Below are 15,587 nucleotides of genomic sequence, written 5' to 3' on the forward strand. Positions count from 1 at the left end.
CTGGACTCAGTTTTGCGATGTTTTTCAGATGATAAAAACAAGAACGAACAAGTGTACTGACGTGAGAGTCGAGAGTTAAAACTGGGTCAAGGGTTACACCAAGGTTTCTAACAGATGACCTGACAAAAGAGGCGAGTGGACCGAGCCACTAGACTATCTGGGTGGTATTTGTCAGGAGCTCAAACGAGGACCTCAGAATATTTCATCAAAATTATACGAGTTAGAAATGAGCGCAAGATAACATCGGGCCATTAATAACAATAAAATAAAATGATCTGGAGGGCCAGGTATCAAACTCATCAGTTTATATAAATGAAATATAGATTTTTTTAAAGGTTTGCAGCAATTAAAATATCTGCCTTGTAATGCAAAACAGAAACGGGAAAAGGAGGGTAACCTGACATTCACTCAGAGCTGGGAAACACTTTGTGAAGTTCAATGGAAAACGTCTAATTCTCTGATGTGGCGAGAGTTTGCTGGCGAAACCTCATCAAGTTCTTCAAAACTCCAGTTAAAAAAAAAATATTACAGACATTCATCCTCCTGTTGGAGGCAGTGTGGAGCACTGGAAGCAAACCACACGCACATCTTCTGGACGTGTCCACAAATAGTTCCTTTCTGGACTGAAGTCCACAATGTTTTAAGGACTGTGTTTCGAATGGAGATCCCGTTCACACTAGAGACTTTATATCTAGGATGTTTGGAAGAAGAACATGCCACACGAAAGAAGAAATATTTGTTTCAAATACTGAGTGCGACAGCAAGGAGAGCTATCACAAGAAAATGGTTGAATCCTCAAAGGCCTTCGCTTAATGACTGGATAAATATTGTTCATGATGTTTATAAAATGGAGAGGATTACTTTTTGCATAAGACTGCAACAAGAGGTCTTTCATGAAAAATGGAAAAGCTGGATTGAGTATGTAACACCTTTAAGAGGAGATTTCATTTGAAACATGGATCGACTTGAGGATATGCATACATTTGTATTTTGTTTTGATTTTTGAGATTGAACCTGAGCTTTTGATTTCATTCCTAATGCAAAGAAGGCACACATCCCTAAAGTTTGTGTTATGTTTAATTGTAATGTTCCATTTTAAAAGAAAAAACTAATAAAGAATTGAAAAAAAAATTTAGATTTTCAATCCATGAGCACATTTCTAAACTGATTAGGAAGACTTACAGTCACTTCCTTTTAACGAGGGTGAACGCGGTTACGCTCACTCCTCAAACATTGTCAAACACTTTAACCCTGACGATATACTGACTGCACACACGGAAGCTTCATGTCCTGTCCCACAAAACAGAATGATAAACAGATAATCTGGGATACGTTTAGAAATACATTTTTTTTTTTAAAGTACAATGAAGATGGTTAAAGTTTTCCGTGAAATATCAAACATTTTTCCGGCTCGAGCAGACAATCACATTTCTAGATGTAAAAGCAAGAGATGCCAAAAAAGGAGGGACCATATTTTTAGCATTAATCAACAGATATTTACCATTTACTTAAATTTTAATAAAATATTCTATTTGAAAACAACCTCTTTGATTTTCCGGCTGCTCCATTTAAGGCAGGGTTCTCAAACTTAATTTATCTTAGGACCACTGAAGGTGGAGTCTGGCTGAGTCTGGGCTGTATTTATGCCAAAAATAGGTTTTTGTCTCCACAGTCTGTCTACGATCCATTGTCTATGTCTACTGAACACGTTTATTGAACATTTGTTCATGTCTATGAACTACTAAGCAAAATTGTCTGCTTGACCTGATAAATGACAGGAGCTAACAACGCTAGCAACTGTTGCTAAGGACTTTTCTGACGACCAGATCCAACCACGATAACAAATGCAAAGTTTTAAGCATAAAGCTGAAACATCACAAAATAAATACAAATCTATCATCATAGAAGCGTGGAGATGCAGAAAATGTTGCTTAGTAGCACATAGACATGAACAAACGCTCAGTAAACTTCTTCAGCAGACATAGTGGACACAAAAGCATATTTTTGGCACAAATGGAGCCCCATACAGCACTGGCTGCAGGTATTGAGAAAATTACGTTAGAATAGTCACTTTCTAAAAAAAAAAAAGTACGAACACATTAATGTGGAGCAGGTTGTCAAGTTTCCTGCTCTAAAAGTTTCCCTGCTTCAAGCCCGGTCAATGTCACGCCCCCAAGAGCCAAATACCACCTGTGATTGGCTGGTTTGTCCGCTCCACACACAGCAATGTAAAAGTGCCATTCAAACAAGACTTGTGGGCTGTATAAACACTAAACTTTCATATCAAAATGGGGGCCGCAAAATACTGTCTTGGGGACCGCCAGTTTGAGACCCTCCTTCCCTGCATTTATCTCCAGAACATCTACCATGATCTGTTCCTCTGATGGATTTATTCCTGATCCATCCTGGTCACTCCCAAAGAGAACCTCAGCATCTTCATCTCGGCTTCCTCCAGCTCTGCATCAGAGTCTCTTAATAACATGGCTGCTCTCACCAGTATTCCACATTTTTTTTTAGTCTTCAAGTGTCTTCAAGGAGGCTCGCGTCTAAAGTAACGAACACCTGTTTGAGCTGGAATTTATTGAAGACAGGACACAACTGGAAGTATAGGCTATATAAGTATAACCCTTTTACTATAGCCTATCAGATGCATCTGCATATCTATATATCCATATCTATAGCTCTAAACATTGAAATAGCCATGGTGTAGATGTCTAATAGATGTATCTGTGCCTAGTCGGAAAGGTTGGGAGTCTGTTATAAAAAGAAGACTTTATAAAGCCACTTTTTACATTTTAGTTTGATCTTTTACTGTGCCACAATCTCATGAATTTAAATGAAAATGTCTAAAAATTGGGATTTTCAAAGAAATTGTGAGGTTGTGTTATAAATAGATGAATTAGATTAAAGAAATACTGTTTATGATTAATTAATTAATTTACTGCAAAAAAATGACATGTACAGATTAGGAAAAAAAAAGTAGACCGGATAGCACTAAATAAAATATAATACAGTTGTAGAGTAACATCCTGGTTTGACTGGTCTGATTTCAGCAATCAGACAAGAATGAAATACTAATATTAATAACAGTGGCGGGCCGTCAGGGCCTGCAAGGCCTTCTCTGCTGGCCTAAAAATATCTGAATCACAGACTGATATTAATTATTATTTATTTCCGTGAATACGTATTCTATAATTCCAAATGCTCTGTCTTCGTCCTTTCATTGCTGTCTCCCTGGCTGCGCTGCTTCCAGACGTGTATTTTCCTATTTAAGCATTAACCAATCACATTGCAGCACCATTTGTTGCTAGGGTCAAAGAAATCTGCCTGAAGGCCTTCAGAATCAGTTTTGCGGGCCCTGTAGCATAAAACAATGGTCCACCAAACTGTTGCTTCAACCAATCAGATCTGGAGGAGACCACGTGATAGGCCAGCTAGCTGGCCCACGGAAACGTCAGGATTTTCACGCGCTGTGCTTGGATAATCGGAGAGTGTACTAGGAAGAGCCGGTAAACTGAATCCGTAGCGACCTGCACAGGCAAATAAATCGAATACAATAGCTGGTTTGTCAATCCACAATGGCTGAAGGAGGAGAAGAAATGGATTTGGTTGCAGACTTACTGTCAAAGCCGTTTTCAAGACGGACTTTTCAAGAAAAGCTGGACATTGTTAAGCGGGGTCGGGCAACTCCGAAGCTAGCAAGCCCCGTGTCCACTGCTTCTGTTGAACATTCTCAGCCCTGAAGCGAATTAAAACTTATGCCAGAAATACGTCAGGGCAGGCTCGACTTTCAGCATTAGCTTCCATGGCGATAGAAAAGGACTTCTTGATGGAACTAAAACGCACGGATTCTGCACGACAGAGTGATTGAAATCTTCTTGAGGATAGAAAGAATGGATTTTGTGTACAAATAATCCGGATTTTTGGTGAGTAAAATTTTGCTATATACCTAAATATTATTGCAGTTTTATCAGGTTATTTTTTATGCTTTTGGTGTGTGTGTGGCAGCTGTACCTGCAGTAGAAGTTTTATTGCCATAAAATAGTTATTGAGGGTTGGGTTGATTCAGATGGAGCACTACTGAAGGCCTAGGTGTGAAATGCACGGCCCGCCACTGATTAATAATAATAAAAATAACTGTTTAGAAAAAAAGAAAAAGCTCCACTTTAGATTTTCCTTCAATATCATCAAGTAACATTTTTTGCTCATGCATACATTTTGCAGAATTTTCGGCAGCAAACTCTCCATAAAGTCCTCCTTACTGCCAGTTATGTTTTATTATTTTAATTTGGAAGGCTGCATAAATAAAAAGGCAGTATATGTGCTGGCTAAAACATTTTTCTAAAACATTGTGTGGACCTGTGACAGTCTAAACTAGGGCCGTGTCCAAATTCACTGCACTTAACATCCGGTCTGCCTGCTTTACAAAGGACCCGGCCATCGGCGACCGCAATGGCCACGGCCTCAGAAGGACGCAGCCTCTGAATTTGGACACGGCCATGTACAGGGTAGGAAAAAATTATGGGACAGAATTACGGGGAGCCTCAGAGGCGGGTCAGACAGCTTTACCGCGAGGTACCATAGCCTGATCACAAGATGGAGGGGTAGCACAGATTTATGGGTGGTCCGCTAAGACTGAAAAAGATGACGTATTTTCACATGTGTAGAGAATTACAGGTAGGAAGGATTTATAGAACATAACAAAAACAGTATTTGAAAGTGCCCCTTATGGCTGCTTTATCAGGTTTCTTTTTAATTTCAGTTAAAATGTTAAATTCATTTCAAACCTGAATAGTTAAATCCAGAGATATTGGATGGATAATCCAATGTTGACTTGTATAAATGAAACCTGCAGTTTGATGTAAAACCTTTTTAAGATTGGTTAATGTAAAATATTTCCACAGTGTCTCCTTTGTGTAAAATAAAAGATTAAATTAAATTAACAAGTAAGTTCAGCTTGTTACTTTAATGACCTAGGCATAAAGATTACCAGTAAGTACAGAGAATCTAACCTTGTCCGTAGTGTGGGAACGGTGCATACATGTGTATTTATGCATAAATAACCCGCCTCATCTGGTGTTTTAATAGAGGCACCATTGTTTCAGTATGAAATTCTAAGAGAATGTATAGCAACATCAACACAAAGCCAATGGCTCATTATAAACGGAGAGGTCCTGCAAGTCTGCGTTTTATGAGCCATTTTATTTTCTGCGTATATAAACGACTTTTTAATTTAAGACTAGCGGGGCACTCCCAGCTTTACTCGGTCTGAGCAGAAGTGTGAAAGAAGAACTCGAGCTGCATGCTGTGTCACAATTAAAAACATTTGACAATTAATCTGCAAGAATCTGCAACATAAAACCAACTTTTTTAGGTTTCTTTGCAACGATTTACGTTTGTCTCGTAACCTCTCAGGTTGTTGATGTTTGGATTCAGGCATGGTTCTGACCTCTTTGCCAAAGGCTTTAGAACAGACTGAAGAGGGATCCTACACATGTGACGATGCTGCACATCAGATCATTAGAAAAATACAAAGTATAATTCAGAGGCAAGTTACGCACCTGGCATAGCAAAATCTCAAGTGAGAAGCTTTTAAAACAGAGCTGCAAAGTGCTCAGCAATCCATGAGAACGTAGTTAGCACATTTTTGTGAGATTATATGATAAACAGCACATGCCTCGAGCAGTCGAGCTTACCTCCACAGTCCGGCGTCAGCACTAAACATTCGTGGTACTTAAACTCTAATAGGTATTATCTTGGGTGGCACTAAGCTCAGCAAGCTTTTCTCATTTTTATTTATCGGATAAACCAAACAAATGTACCAAAACCACCTTAAAATGTTCTATTATGGAGGGAAACCTCAGGGGAAGGGATATTTTAATGAATGTGCCTTGTTGGTTATTTTCCCATGATGGAAGACGCTGTGATTAGGATGTTTCTTCATACACCAGAACAGCTTTACAAATATTTATTATTTGTATGCAGCACTCAACGCTGAGTGGGTTTGTTTCATGTGTGTCTCGTCCTCAGCGCTCATAAATCTCCTCGCTCCTCTCCATGTGTTTCTACTCTGTGCTGGGTGTCTCTGTTTCCCTCCGAACAAAGCAAACACATGGAGAAGGGAGGAGAAAGGAGGAGGGCGGCGAAAGTGAGCCAACAACAGCCGGTTAAGTTACAGTAAATGGAATGCGTTTCTCAATGAGCATTGCTTACGTAATGTATTATGAAACATTTGTTTAAAGAGGATGTGAAAGGACATCCAACACCACGTATACTGTATGTGTGAGAGCAAAAAAAAAATCTAACTAAAAAAGGTTAATTTTCTCCAATTCTTTGCATTAATCCATGGAAATGAAGCCCAACTTAAAATGGAAAAATGTTAACCAAAACATTTTACGAAAGCTTTCAGCAAATATCAAGTTGAAAAAGTTATTCACAGCCAGTAAAAGCTGAAAATCCAAAAATTGGTTGTTTTATGTCTGTTCTGCCATTGTGCTCCCTAAATTAGTCTAACATTAGGGGTGTAATTGACTTCATCGATGAATCGATTAATATTACTACAATCTAACCTTATCGATCTGTCAGAGACAATCTATGTGATTATAGCTGTTTCAAGTGAAAGAAATCGATAATACTGTTGTTGGAATTTAAATTGAGGCACAGTAGGGTTATTTACCTACAAGGTAAAGTCGTTAAATGGAACCTGATTTACTCTGCCTGTATGTGACATCATGACCGAAAGACATCACAGCGGCAAAAACTGATCAACCATCATTCCAGCCCAATGTGTGGAAACACTTTGAATTTAGCAGTGTGGTGCAGTGTGGTAGAATGTTTTAATAATGTTCAATTTGGTCCTTTATAGTGTTTATTTTACCACCTGGGTACAAATAAAATTATTAGTCATACATGTAAACATTTTCAGAGCCGTTTAGTTTCTTTTAAAGACAGGAAAATTGTGTTTTTGTAGCATTTTTCTCGAGCTAGAGGACAAACACACATATATATATATATATATATATATATATATATATATACACTACTCACAAAAATTAAAGGAACATTTTTTTATTGGACCTGGCATTAATTGAATTAAACCTGTCTGATAATTTTCTGGTTGGCTAATCAGCTGAGGGCCTCGTTAATCCATTTCAGCTGTATTGGTGTTCATGGAATTAACAACAGGTGCACTTCAGTGGCAACAATTAGAAAACCCTCCAAACAGGACTGGTGTTACATGTGGAGGTCATTTCAAGTTTCTCCCTCTTGATCTTTTTTGGCTGGTTTTCCACTCGTGCTGATTTTGGCTTGATAATTATCTCTACTGGCAGTAGGAGGAGATTCCTTAACCCTACAGAAGCTGCACAGGTTCTGGGAGAGCTGGACAGGGCCGTAGAAGGTCCTCAACCCCTCAGCAGGACCCATACCTGCTCCTTTGTGCAAGGCGGAACAGGCTGAGCACTACTCGTGTCCTACAGAATGACCTCCAGAGGGCCACTGGTGTGAATGTCTCTACCCAAACAATCAGGAACAGACTCCATGAAGGTGGCCTGAGGGCCCCACGTCCTGTAGTGGGCCCTGTGCTCAGAGCCCTGCACCGTCATGTAGCTTATTAAAAGAATGAAACCAATTAACTAATTTTCTTCAAATTGGGTTTAATATGAGTGATATGCAACAATAACAATAAAAAATCAAAAAATCAGGAAGTGGGTCATGCTACTGCTGTGGTCAGGGAATTAATTCAAATTCAACTTCATTTGTTTAGCACTTTTCCTGCTACAAAGCATCCTAAAGTGCTTTCCATAGTAAATTACTGATAGAAAGATAGAAATAGTTGAAATAGCAATACCACAAAATAAATAGAAACACATACAAACTCAGCACACACACACATCCCACACACACAATACAAAGAAAATGAATCAATTATTAATACAATTTATAACATCAAATTAAAACGTGGACATGTAAAAACTACATAAAAGCTATACTAAAATAATGAGTTTAAAGTTTTTCTTAAAACCTCTACAGTGGATGAAGATCTCACATCCTGTGGCTGTTCCACAGGCGAGGTCCACACTGCTGAAACGTGGGCTCGTCGTGATGCGTTTTAGTTCTGACTTTTGGAACGAACCAGCAGACCTGCACCTGAGAACCTGAGGGCTCTGGGGGGCTTATCAACTACATTTGATAAAATGAAGGTTTAATAAACAAATAAAATAACCTTAAAATCAATCCTGAAGCTGACTGGGAGCAAAGACTTCAGAGTTGGAGTAATGTGCTCCTTCTTTCTGGTCCTGGTTAAAAGGCGTGCAGTTGAGTTTTGGACCATAGCTGCAGCTGATTGATAGTTTTTCTAAACACTAAAAAAAAAAAAAAAAAAAGAGTATTACAATAATCTATTCTAGATGTTAATAAAGTGTGTATTAATACTTCTGACTGGAGAGAAGCCATGCTGTGGTCTGGGTGGGATCAGAAGACGTGTAATTACTTTTTTCACTTCAAACCATGCACCATTTTTAATTAGAACTTATACCAGTCTTAAATTATTTTAAAAGTTATTTTTAAATTGTCATCCATAAATGAAAATTCTTGGCAGATGACACAGAAGTAAGTGCAAGTCTGGTGCTTTGGGACTTGAAGTTTACCACCTGTCCTCCTCAAGGTGCTTACACACCGCCATGTGCGGTGCGTTCAAAAACGCGCTCTACATGGGTGTATGACCGAGCGCTCAGGAGGTATCCACACCGGAGCAGCCCTCACACAGGTATCAGCAGGGAGGAGAATCTTCTTCTATGGTATTTTTATTGTTCCATAGCGCTCCTCCATCTCCTACAACAGGGAGAACCTCGGAGCAAGAAGTCAAAGCAGAGCGAATCTCCTCACGAGTGCTCACTGCGCATGTTAGGGCTGGGAATCTCAGTGTAACTCACGATACATGGCTCACGATACCGATAGTATCTCAGTGTGGCAAACATTGCAATAATCTATATATTACCTTAGTAATCTATCATATATAACAATTAAAAACAAATATAACTTTTTATTTTCTTCAAAATATTCTCTTAGAACAATTTAAAACACAATATGTTCATTTAACACCCTCTCCAACATTAAAATAAAATAATCAATAAATACTAACATGTCTTTATAACAATTACATACATTTTAATGTAACTAATAAACAAAGCTCAAGTTAAGAACTAAAATGCAGAGTATATCAAATGGCCTTCTCACTTCAAGAAACAATAAATGCGGAAATAAAAAAACTCAGAATGCTGCATTGAAATTAATTTATGCCAGATAAAATATAATTATTATTGACACAATATTAATGTTCAGCCTGTTAATCTTATATGATCTTTGTTTTTACAGTGCTGGGATCCATTTTCCCTTTCCCTCCTTTTATTAAAATTTCCTGCACTTTTCTTTGATAATCAACACGTTAGTCACATGCTCAACGTGTACAGCTAGCATACACACCTGTTGGAACACCGCTAATCGTCTCACTTGGACGGTCAGACGCTGTGTACCCCTCCACTAGAATCTGGTGTATTTTAGCGCGGTGTTTGGACAGGTTACCACGGTTACCGCCCTTACAAACCATGTTATGTTACTTTAGAAACAGCATTGAACCTGCGCCATTATGTTTTTAGGCATTTAGGCTAAAAACGTATCGGTCCAGTAAAAATTATGACGGTTTCGCAACAGCATTCTTACATTTCACTGTTGTGCTCACGCAAAGCGCCCCCTGGTGGACTTTTTAGGTATTATTTCAAGAAACCAATTCAGGGAAAGAGAGGACCGGTAATCGTTTGGGAGTTGAAATATCGTGATAGTTCGCCATACCAATATTTTGTTCCAACTCTAGCGCAAATTGACCACAGAAAGCAATGAAACACCGCCTTCAATCTGAACTCAGGTTTGCATCCTGGACGCTCGTCTTCGGCAGCATCCGTTTTTGATCGCCCGTTAATCTCTAAATTACGTTGAAAGTGACAAAGAATTTTGTTGCACCACTAATGTTAGGTTGGGATTGTGAGGAGCTGTAAGCATGTGGGAAAGAGTGTAAACAAAGGTACGATGGGAAATCAGTGGACCCCCCTACACACACAACTCAGAGGGGAATTTTTAACCAACTTCTGCCGCTATTAAAAAAAAAAAAACTGTTCTAGAAAACGACAAAAGTTTTTGATTTTGACTAAAATCATCCCTCAACACTTTGACAAAAGATCCAAAGATGATCAGAGAGGGGCTTTGATAAAAGCCGGAAGACCCTGAAGGACTGGGACCATTTGATCATGACGTACAAATGTCATGATCAAGTCGTGTATCAGTATGTTAAACAGGAAAACGAAACAGCTGAATAAAAGCAAGCTCAAAATATTAAAATAGTCCTCATTGTTATCACAATTCCTTTTCCCATCTCACAGGTTTGAAGTTGTGCTACACTCAGCAGCTGCGCGTGCTGCTCACCCAAAGTGTTAGTGCTAGCGTGTGTGCATCCGTGCAGTACCTGAGCTCTGCTCGGTGCTCGGTTCTGGTTCAGACCCGGCACTATAGTGCAGACTGTCATCTGTGCTGGACTGACGCTGGTCAGGGAAGACGTTAGGCTTCTCCTCAGTCATGTTCACGTCAGGCTCGTCCATCACCACCACCAGAGTCTCCTTCTCTTTGTCGGAGCAGCAGCTCCTCTCCTCCTCCTGGAGGTGCCTGACTTCAGACAGAACCCCCGCCACAGAGCTGCCGCTGAGCATGGTGATGTCTGGCAGGCTGCCATCCGGGTCCACCAGCCTAAGGACAGGTGAGCACTTATTACTCAGGATGCACACTTATCAATCTGACAGTACAATTGGTATTAATATACTTATGAGGACAAAACCAATCCTTTATATTTTAGAGTGAGTAAACTGAGCAATTCTGACTTTAAGTTGCTTTTACTATTAAAAATAAAGATGCATTGTTTTGTAATCCAGACCATCCAACGAATAACTGAGATGCAGAACAGAATTAATGACCAGAGAAATGTAACATGCACATCAGCAAAGCAGTATTCCTTGGCAAAGCATGCACCATTTTCTCTAAAATGATATTTTATTCACTTTGCAGCGTTTTAGATCAAGAATTTCCCTCTAAATGTAGTTTTTATTCATTTAGCGTCAGGTTGAAACCTGGCTCTGATCTGGGCCACTCCATACATTCAAGAGTGAAGTTTACTAATATTTAACCAGTGAAGGAGAACTTCCACTTCACAAGCTAACAGAGGCGACCCCATTAGCGTGAGGCTGGTGGTGAAGTTGTTCTAACGGTAGATAAGGAGCACATTAGAGACCAAACAAAGAGTGTTTGAGCAGCAGCAGCACATAGATGGTTGTAGAGGCTGTGGAGACAAATGGAGGATAAATGCAGAAACTCTATTTGAAAAGATGATCACTCCTATAAAACAAATGGGATTTTATGGCATAGAGAAATCTATAATTGAAAGAAACCAGTCCTCACGAGTATATGAATACTACATAAACCATATGATCAGGTGGAAGTCAAAGGGCTTCAATGCAATTGATGGATCAGATCTCTGCTAAATAAACAAAAGAAAAGCAACTTTCATCAGGCATTTTAATGGAGAAGCAATGCACATTCCTTATGCATTCACTAGAACTGTCTGACACAATGTATGAGCAGTTTACTACTGCAGGACATCTGCATGAACTCAGGGAAGCAGTAGCCCTTAAACATCTCAGGGAGAATATGAACCGGCTGCATATCACGACAGGCATTCTGCTGTGCGATGGTCACACTTACTTGCTCTGAGATGAAATTTTTTCTTTGATGCTGCTCAGAACAATAAATTACACACAAAAGATGAGCATTGAGGCGATATGATCAACAATATTCACTCATCATTGGCATAGGTTTATGAAAATGCAGGGAAATGGGGCGGAAGGGGCCCAGAGGTTAGCAGCTTCTGTAAGATGAAGGGTAATTATGTGCACAGACAGGGTGTGGATCACTGGAAGGGAAGACGTTCTGGTTGGTTCAAACATGCTTGGAAGTTTAGGTAAATTGATTGGTTTGGAAGGATGAAAAAGATTTCATTATCAACTGAAATCCAGAGGAAGAAAAGGCTACAGGCAAAAGCAGAAAACCCTGAAGAATAAAGCAGATGTGAAACACGTGTCAAACATTTGAAAGGATCTGAAACGCAGAGCCAACAGGAGAACAGGAACAAGGTCTTGTTGCAACAGGGAGAGAGTGGAAGGTGGACTGGGATGTTGATGGGTGCCAGAGAAAGCGAGCAGATACCCACCTATTTACGATCAAATAGACACGCCCGCTGACTTTAGCGTGGCTGTGAGAAAAGGGCAGCAGAGGAGAAATGGAGGCACGTCACAGAGAGGAGATGGTGAGAGGAGCTCATGGAAATGACACAACTGAGACACATGAATGACTCAAGTGTGACAGGAAGAAGGGAGGTGTAATGCAAAAGAAGGAAGTAAGCAGTGAAGCAGAAAGTCACAAAAAATCGAGATGATTGTCACAGCAACGATCCAAACATCTCACCTGTAAATGGTGCTCTCCTCTTTAGCTATTACAGCCTGGAGATCCGTCAGCTGGAGGAAATGATCATGGAAATAGTGCAGGTGGAGAATGCAGACCAGCAGGAAGGAGGTGGGGATGAAAATCCTGGTGAACAGCATGGACACGGAGAACTGCTCCAAGCCCAGGTCCTTCAGGCTGAGGCCGAAGACCGGCACATTTGGAGAAAAACACAAAAAAAGTTGTCTTCTCAAACAAACTGTTTGAGTCTAAATGAAGTTCAAAGCTCTCAAATTTGACTTGAAAGGTCAACATTTTTGTTATACAAAGGTTTATTTTTAGTTGATGCTTATTAAATTATAGGCAAAGTAGACATTTCTGTTTCTGTGTAAGTAAATACATAAGTTCTGCACATGAATTAGATCTCACAGATCACTGGGCTTTAAGTGGCAGAACTGTTTTTACTGCATTCAATTTATGTAAAAATTCAGAAATTGGGAGGTTCTCATTTTCTCGAAAGAGTTTAAAGTTGTTTAAAGTCCCCATCCAATGAAAATCCTTTTTTTTTAAACATGTATGTGTTACATTTTTGTTATGAAAAAGAACAAATGTAATAAGAAATCATTTTGTTTTTTCATTTCCGAGTATTTCTCCTCATAAATCTTTCAATCAAACTGTCTTGGACAGACTCTGAATGAATGATCTTCTTTCCATCAACAGCTCTGCTGCACATGCACTAAACCCTCATCTGTTCCTAGTGTCTAGTTCAGGTTCTGGAGAAGAGAAGATGGTATCTTCACATTGACTGCAGTCAAATGAGCCGCCGTTCACATTTCTGTGGTCAAATCAGCATCACTGGATTTTTGGTGTGAGTTTCATCCAATACTTACGGTAGCAGGACTGAGAACGCTGGAAAATCTCCACCAGACTCCACGGAGCTTCTTGATGTGACCACGGAAATGTGAACGGCGGCTCATTTGACCGCAGTTGGAAAGGATTGTAAATCAATGAAAGAGCATTTTGATGTTAGCTTTGATTATTTTATCAAGAACTCTGAGAAACCAATGATTGAATGTATTGATCACAGTCAATAAACATTGGAGAATTAGCTAAAAGAGTCTTTGGTGAACTGGAAGGAGAAAGAATCAGGATTTTGGAGGAAGTTCTGTCCATGAAGATCTTCACTTCCTCGTCCAGCTGACATCCGGATCAGAACCATACGGCTGGACATTACCCAGATTGATGGATGTTTTTATGTAGTAGCGGTGAAGATTTATGCTAGCGAGACACAGAGCTATCATAATCAGACGGGGGGGGGGTCAGGGGCGGAGCAGCTCCAGCTCAGCTCCATAAGCCACGCCCCCTCAGAGGAGATTTTGGAAACAGAGACTTCAGATCAACATGAAAAATGGCTTTTTAAAGACATTTAGATTGTGGGATTTTGGTTAAAAACTTCCCAATCATCATTAAAACACTACTGAGAACGGGTTTTTCGTTTAAATTAAAAAAAATGTCATAGGGGGACTTTAAAATGAATCAGGAAATGTAACAAAGATCCTGTCACGAGAGTGGATCAGAACCCTGGATCCCAGAGCTGCTACTCACCTGTCATTCTTCACATTCAGCATTCCTGACCAGAAGTCTTTGGACCCGTCAAACTGGAAGGTGTAGACCACGGTGAGGACCAGCATGGTGTAAATCACCACCGACATCCAGAAGTACTTGAGGATCCTTCTCCAGTACTCATAGTGCACCTAACAGCAGGACCAATGAGAATACGTTGGAGTTCGAGCGTTTTGTGACATCAACAGGTTTTTCGTGACCTAAAGCCCGCTTCAGATGGAGACATTTGGGTTTTGCTGTTATTTCCCTACAGTTGAGTTGTTGTTGTGAGCGGTACCTGGTAGAGAGCCACACAGGAGAGGAACATCATCATGTAGATGATCTTGTACATGACGATGTCTCCCTCAAAGCTGACGAAGAAGAACATGCCGCCGCAGATGTAGATCCAGTATTTGACCAGCACCGCCATCACCATGCTCCCACAGACATGCATGATGTCCTGCTCCTCTCCCTCCTTTGATTCCTCTTCCTCTATAAAAGTGGAGCGAGCAGCAGCTGTTGATTTTTATCCTTTTTGTGCAGCACCTCAGGAAAACTTCTACCACCATAGAAATCCTGTTTTAATGGAATCTATGTTTAAACAAAAAACCACAGACTTTTCCGCTTAAACAAAGTAAAATATAGTTTGTGTACAGATTTTCTAAATCTTTATTCCCGCAGTGGGATCCATTCACAGAATAATCAATCATGACTTTTTCTCTTTGGTCTGAGTCCAGTCTGGGTTGGTTTTATTTATACAATTTTAGCTCAAAATTAAACCAAGTTCAGGAAATATGCATCTTGGCCTGAATTCTGACTAATTAGGCTAAATGAAACTCCCTATAGTCTAAACAAAGTAGGAGCGTAGGGCTTACCCTTCTTCTTCTGGTCCTCCACGTGAACGTCTGAGAGACCTGCGCTCTCCTCTTTTTGTTTTTCCTGTCTCTCTGTGAGCGTTTGTCTCAGCAGCAGCCAGAAACTCAGCATACACAACATCTACACACAATAAACAAAATGTTTAGAAAGAGGTGGCCAGCAAGAAAAGAAATGATAAACTAATGAACCAGTCACAGTTTACTTAAAATCTTTTGAGACAGAATTTTGGGTGGCCAAAAAGGATGAGGGGATCCTGTGTTTAAACAGTAAATCAGGATTGACTCTGTAAACTTGAATTGGACTGTCTAACCTCTAAAACATGTCCTGTTTTTATCTGGCACTTCAAACTAAACATACAGCAAAATACAGTTCAGCTCAGGTATGAAGTATGACAGCATCTTAAGTCTCCAGAGAGATAAAAAACACATACAGATTATTTATTAGAACATGACTGATTAAAAAATAGCATAAAGGCAGAGTGAGTCAGCTTCAGCTGCTGGAGACTCTGAGGTCTTAGAGCTGTTCCAAAACATGTCAAAACACTGTCCCCTCGCAGGACCACACTAAACCAC

At 39.8% G+C, this 15,587-nt stretch overlaps 1 protein-coding gene across 1 annotated transcript in view; it reads right to left on the bottom strand.

Annotated features, from left to right (window-relative positions):
- LOC112151977 (piezo-type mechanosensitive ion channel component 2) overlaps positions 1–15,587 on the bottom strand; it is a gene marked incomplete at its 3' end in the record, with an annotated part of 96,189 nt that overhangs the window by 20,434 nt on the left and 60,168 nt on the right. Inside the window, 5 exon segments of the mRNA XM_024281161.2 lie at positions 10,517–10,794; positions 12,562–12,735; positions 14,143–14,291; positions 14,438–14,631; positions 15,015–15,135. Coding sequence (XP_024136929.1) covers positions 10,517–10,794; positions 12,562–12,735; positions 14,143–14,291; positions 14,438–14,631; positions 15,015–15,135 — 916 coding nt within the window.

This window comes from Oryzias melastigma, linkage group LG17, assembly GCF_002922805.2.
Source record: "Oryzias melastigma strain HK-1 linkage group LG17, ASM292280v2, whole genome shotgun sequence".
Taxonomy (NCBI): domain Eukaryota; kingdom Metazoa; phylum Chordata; class Actinopteri; order Beloniformes; family Adrianichthyidae; genus Oryzias; species Oryzias melastigma.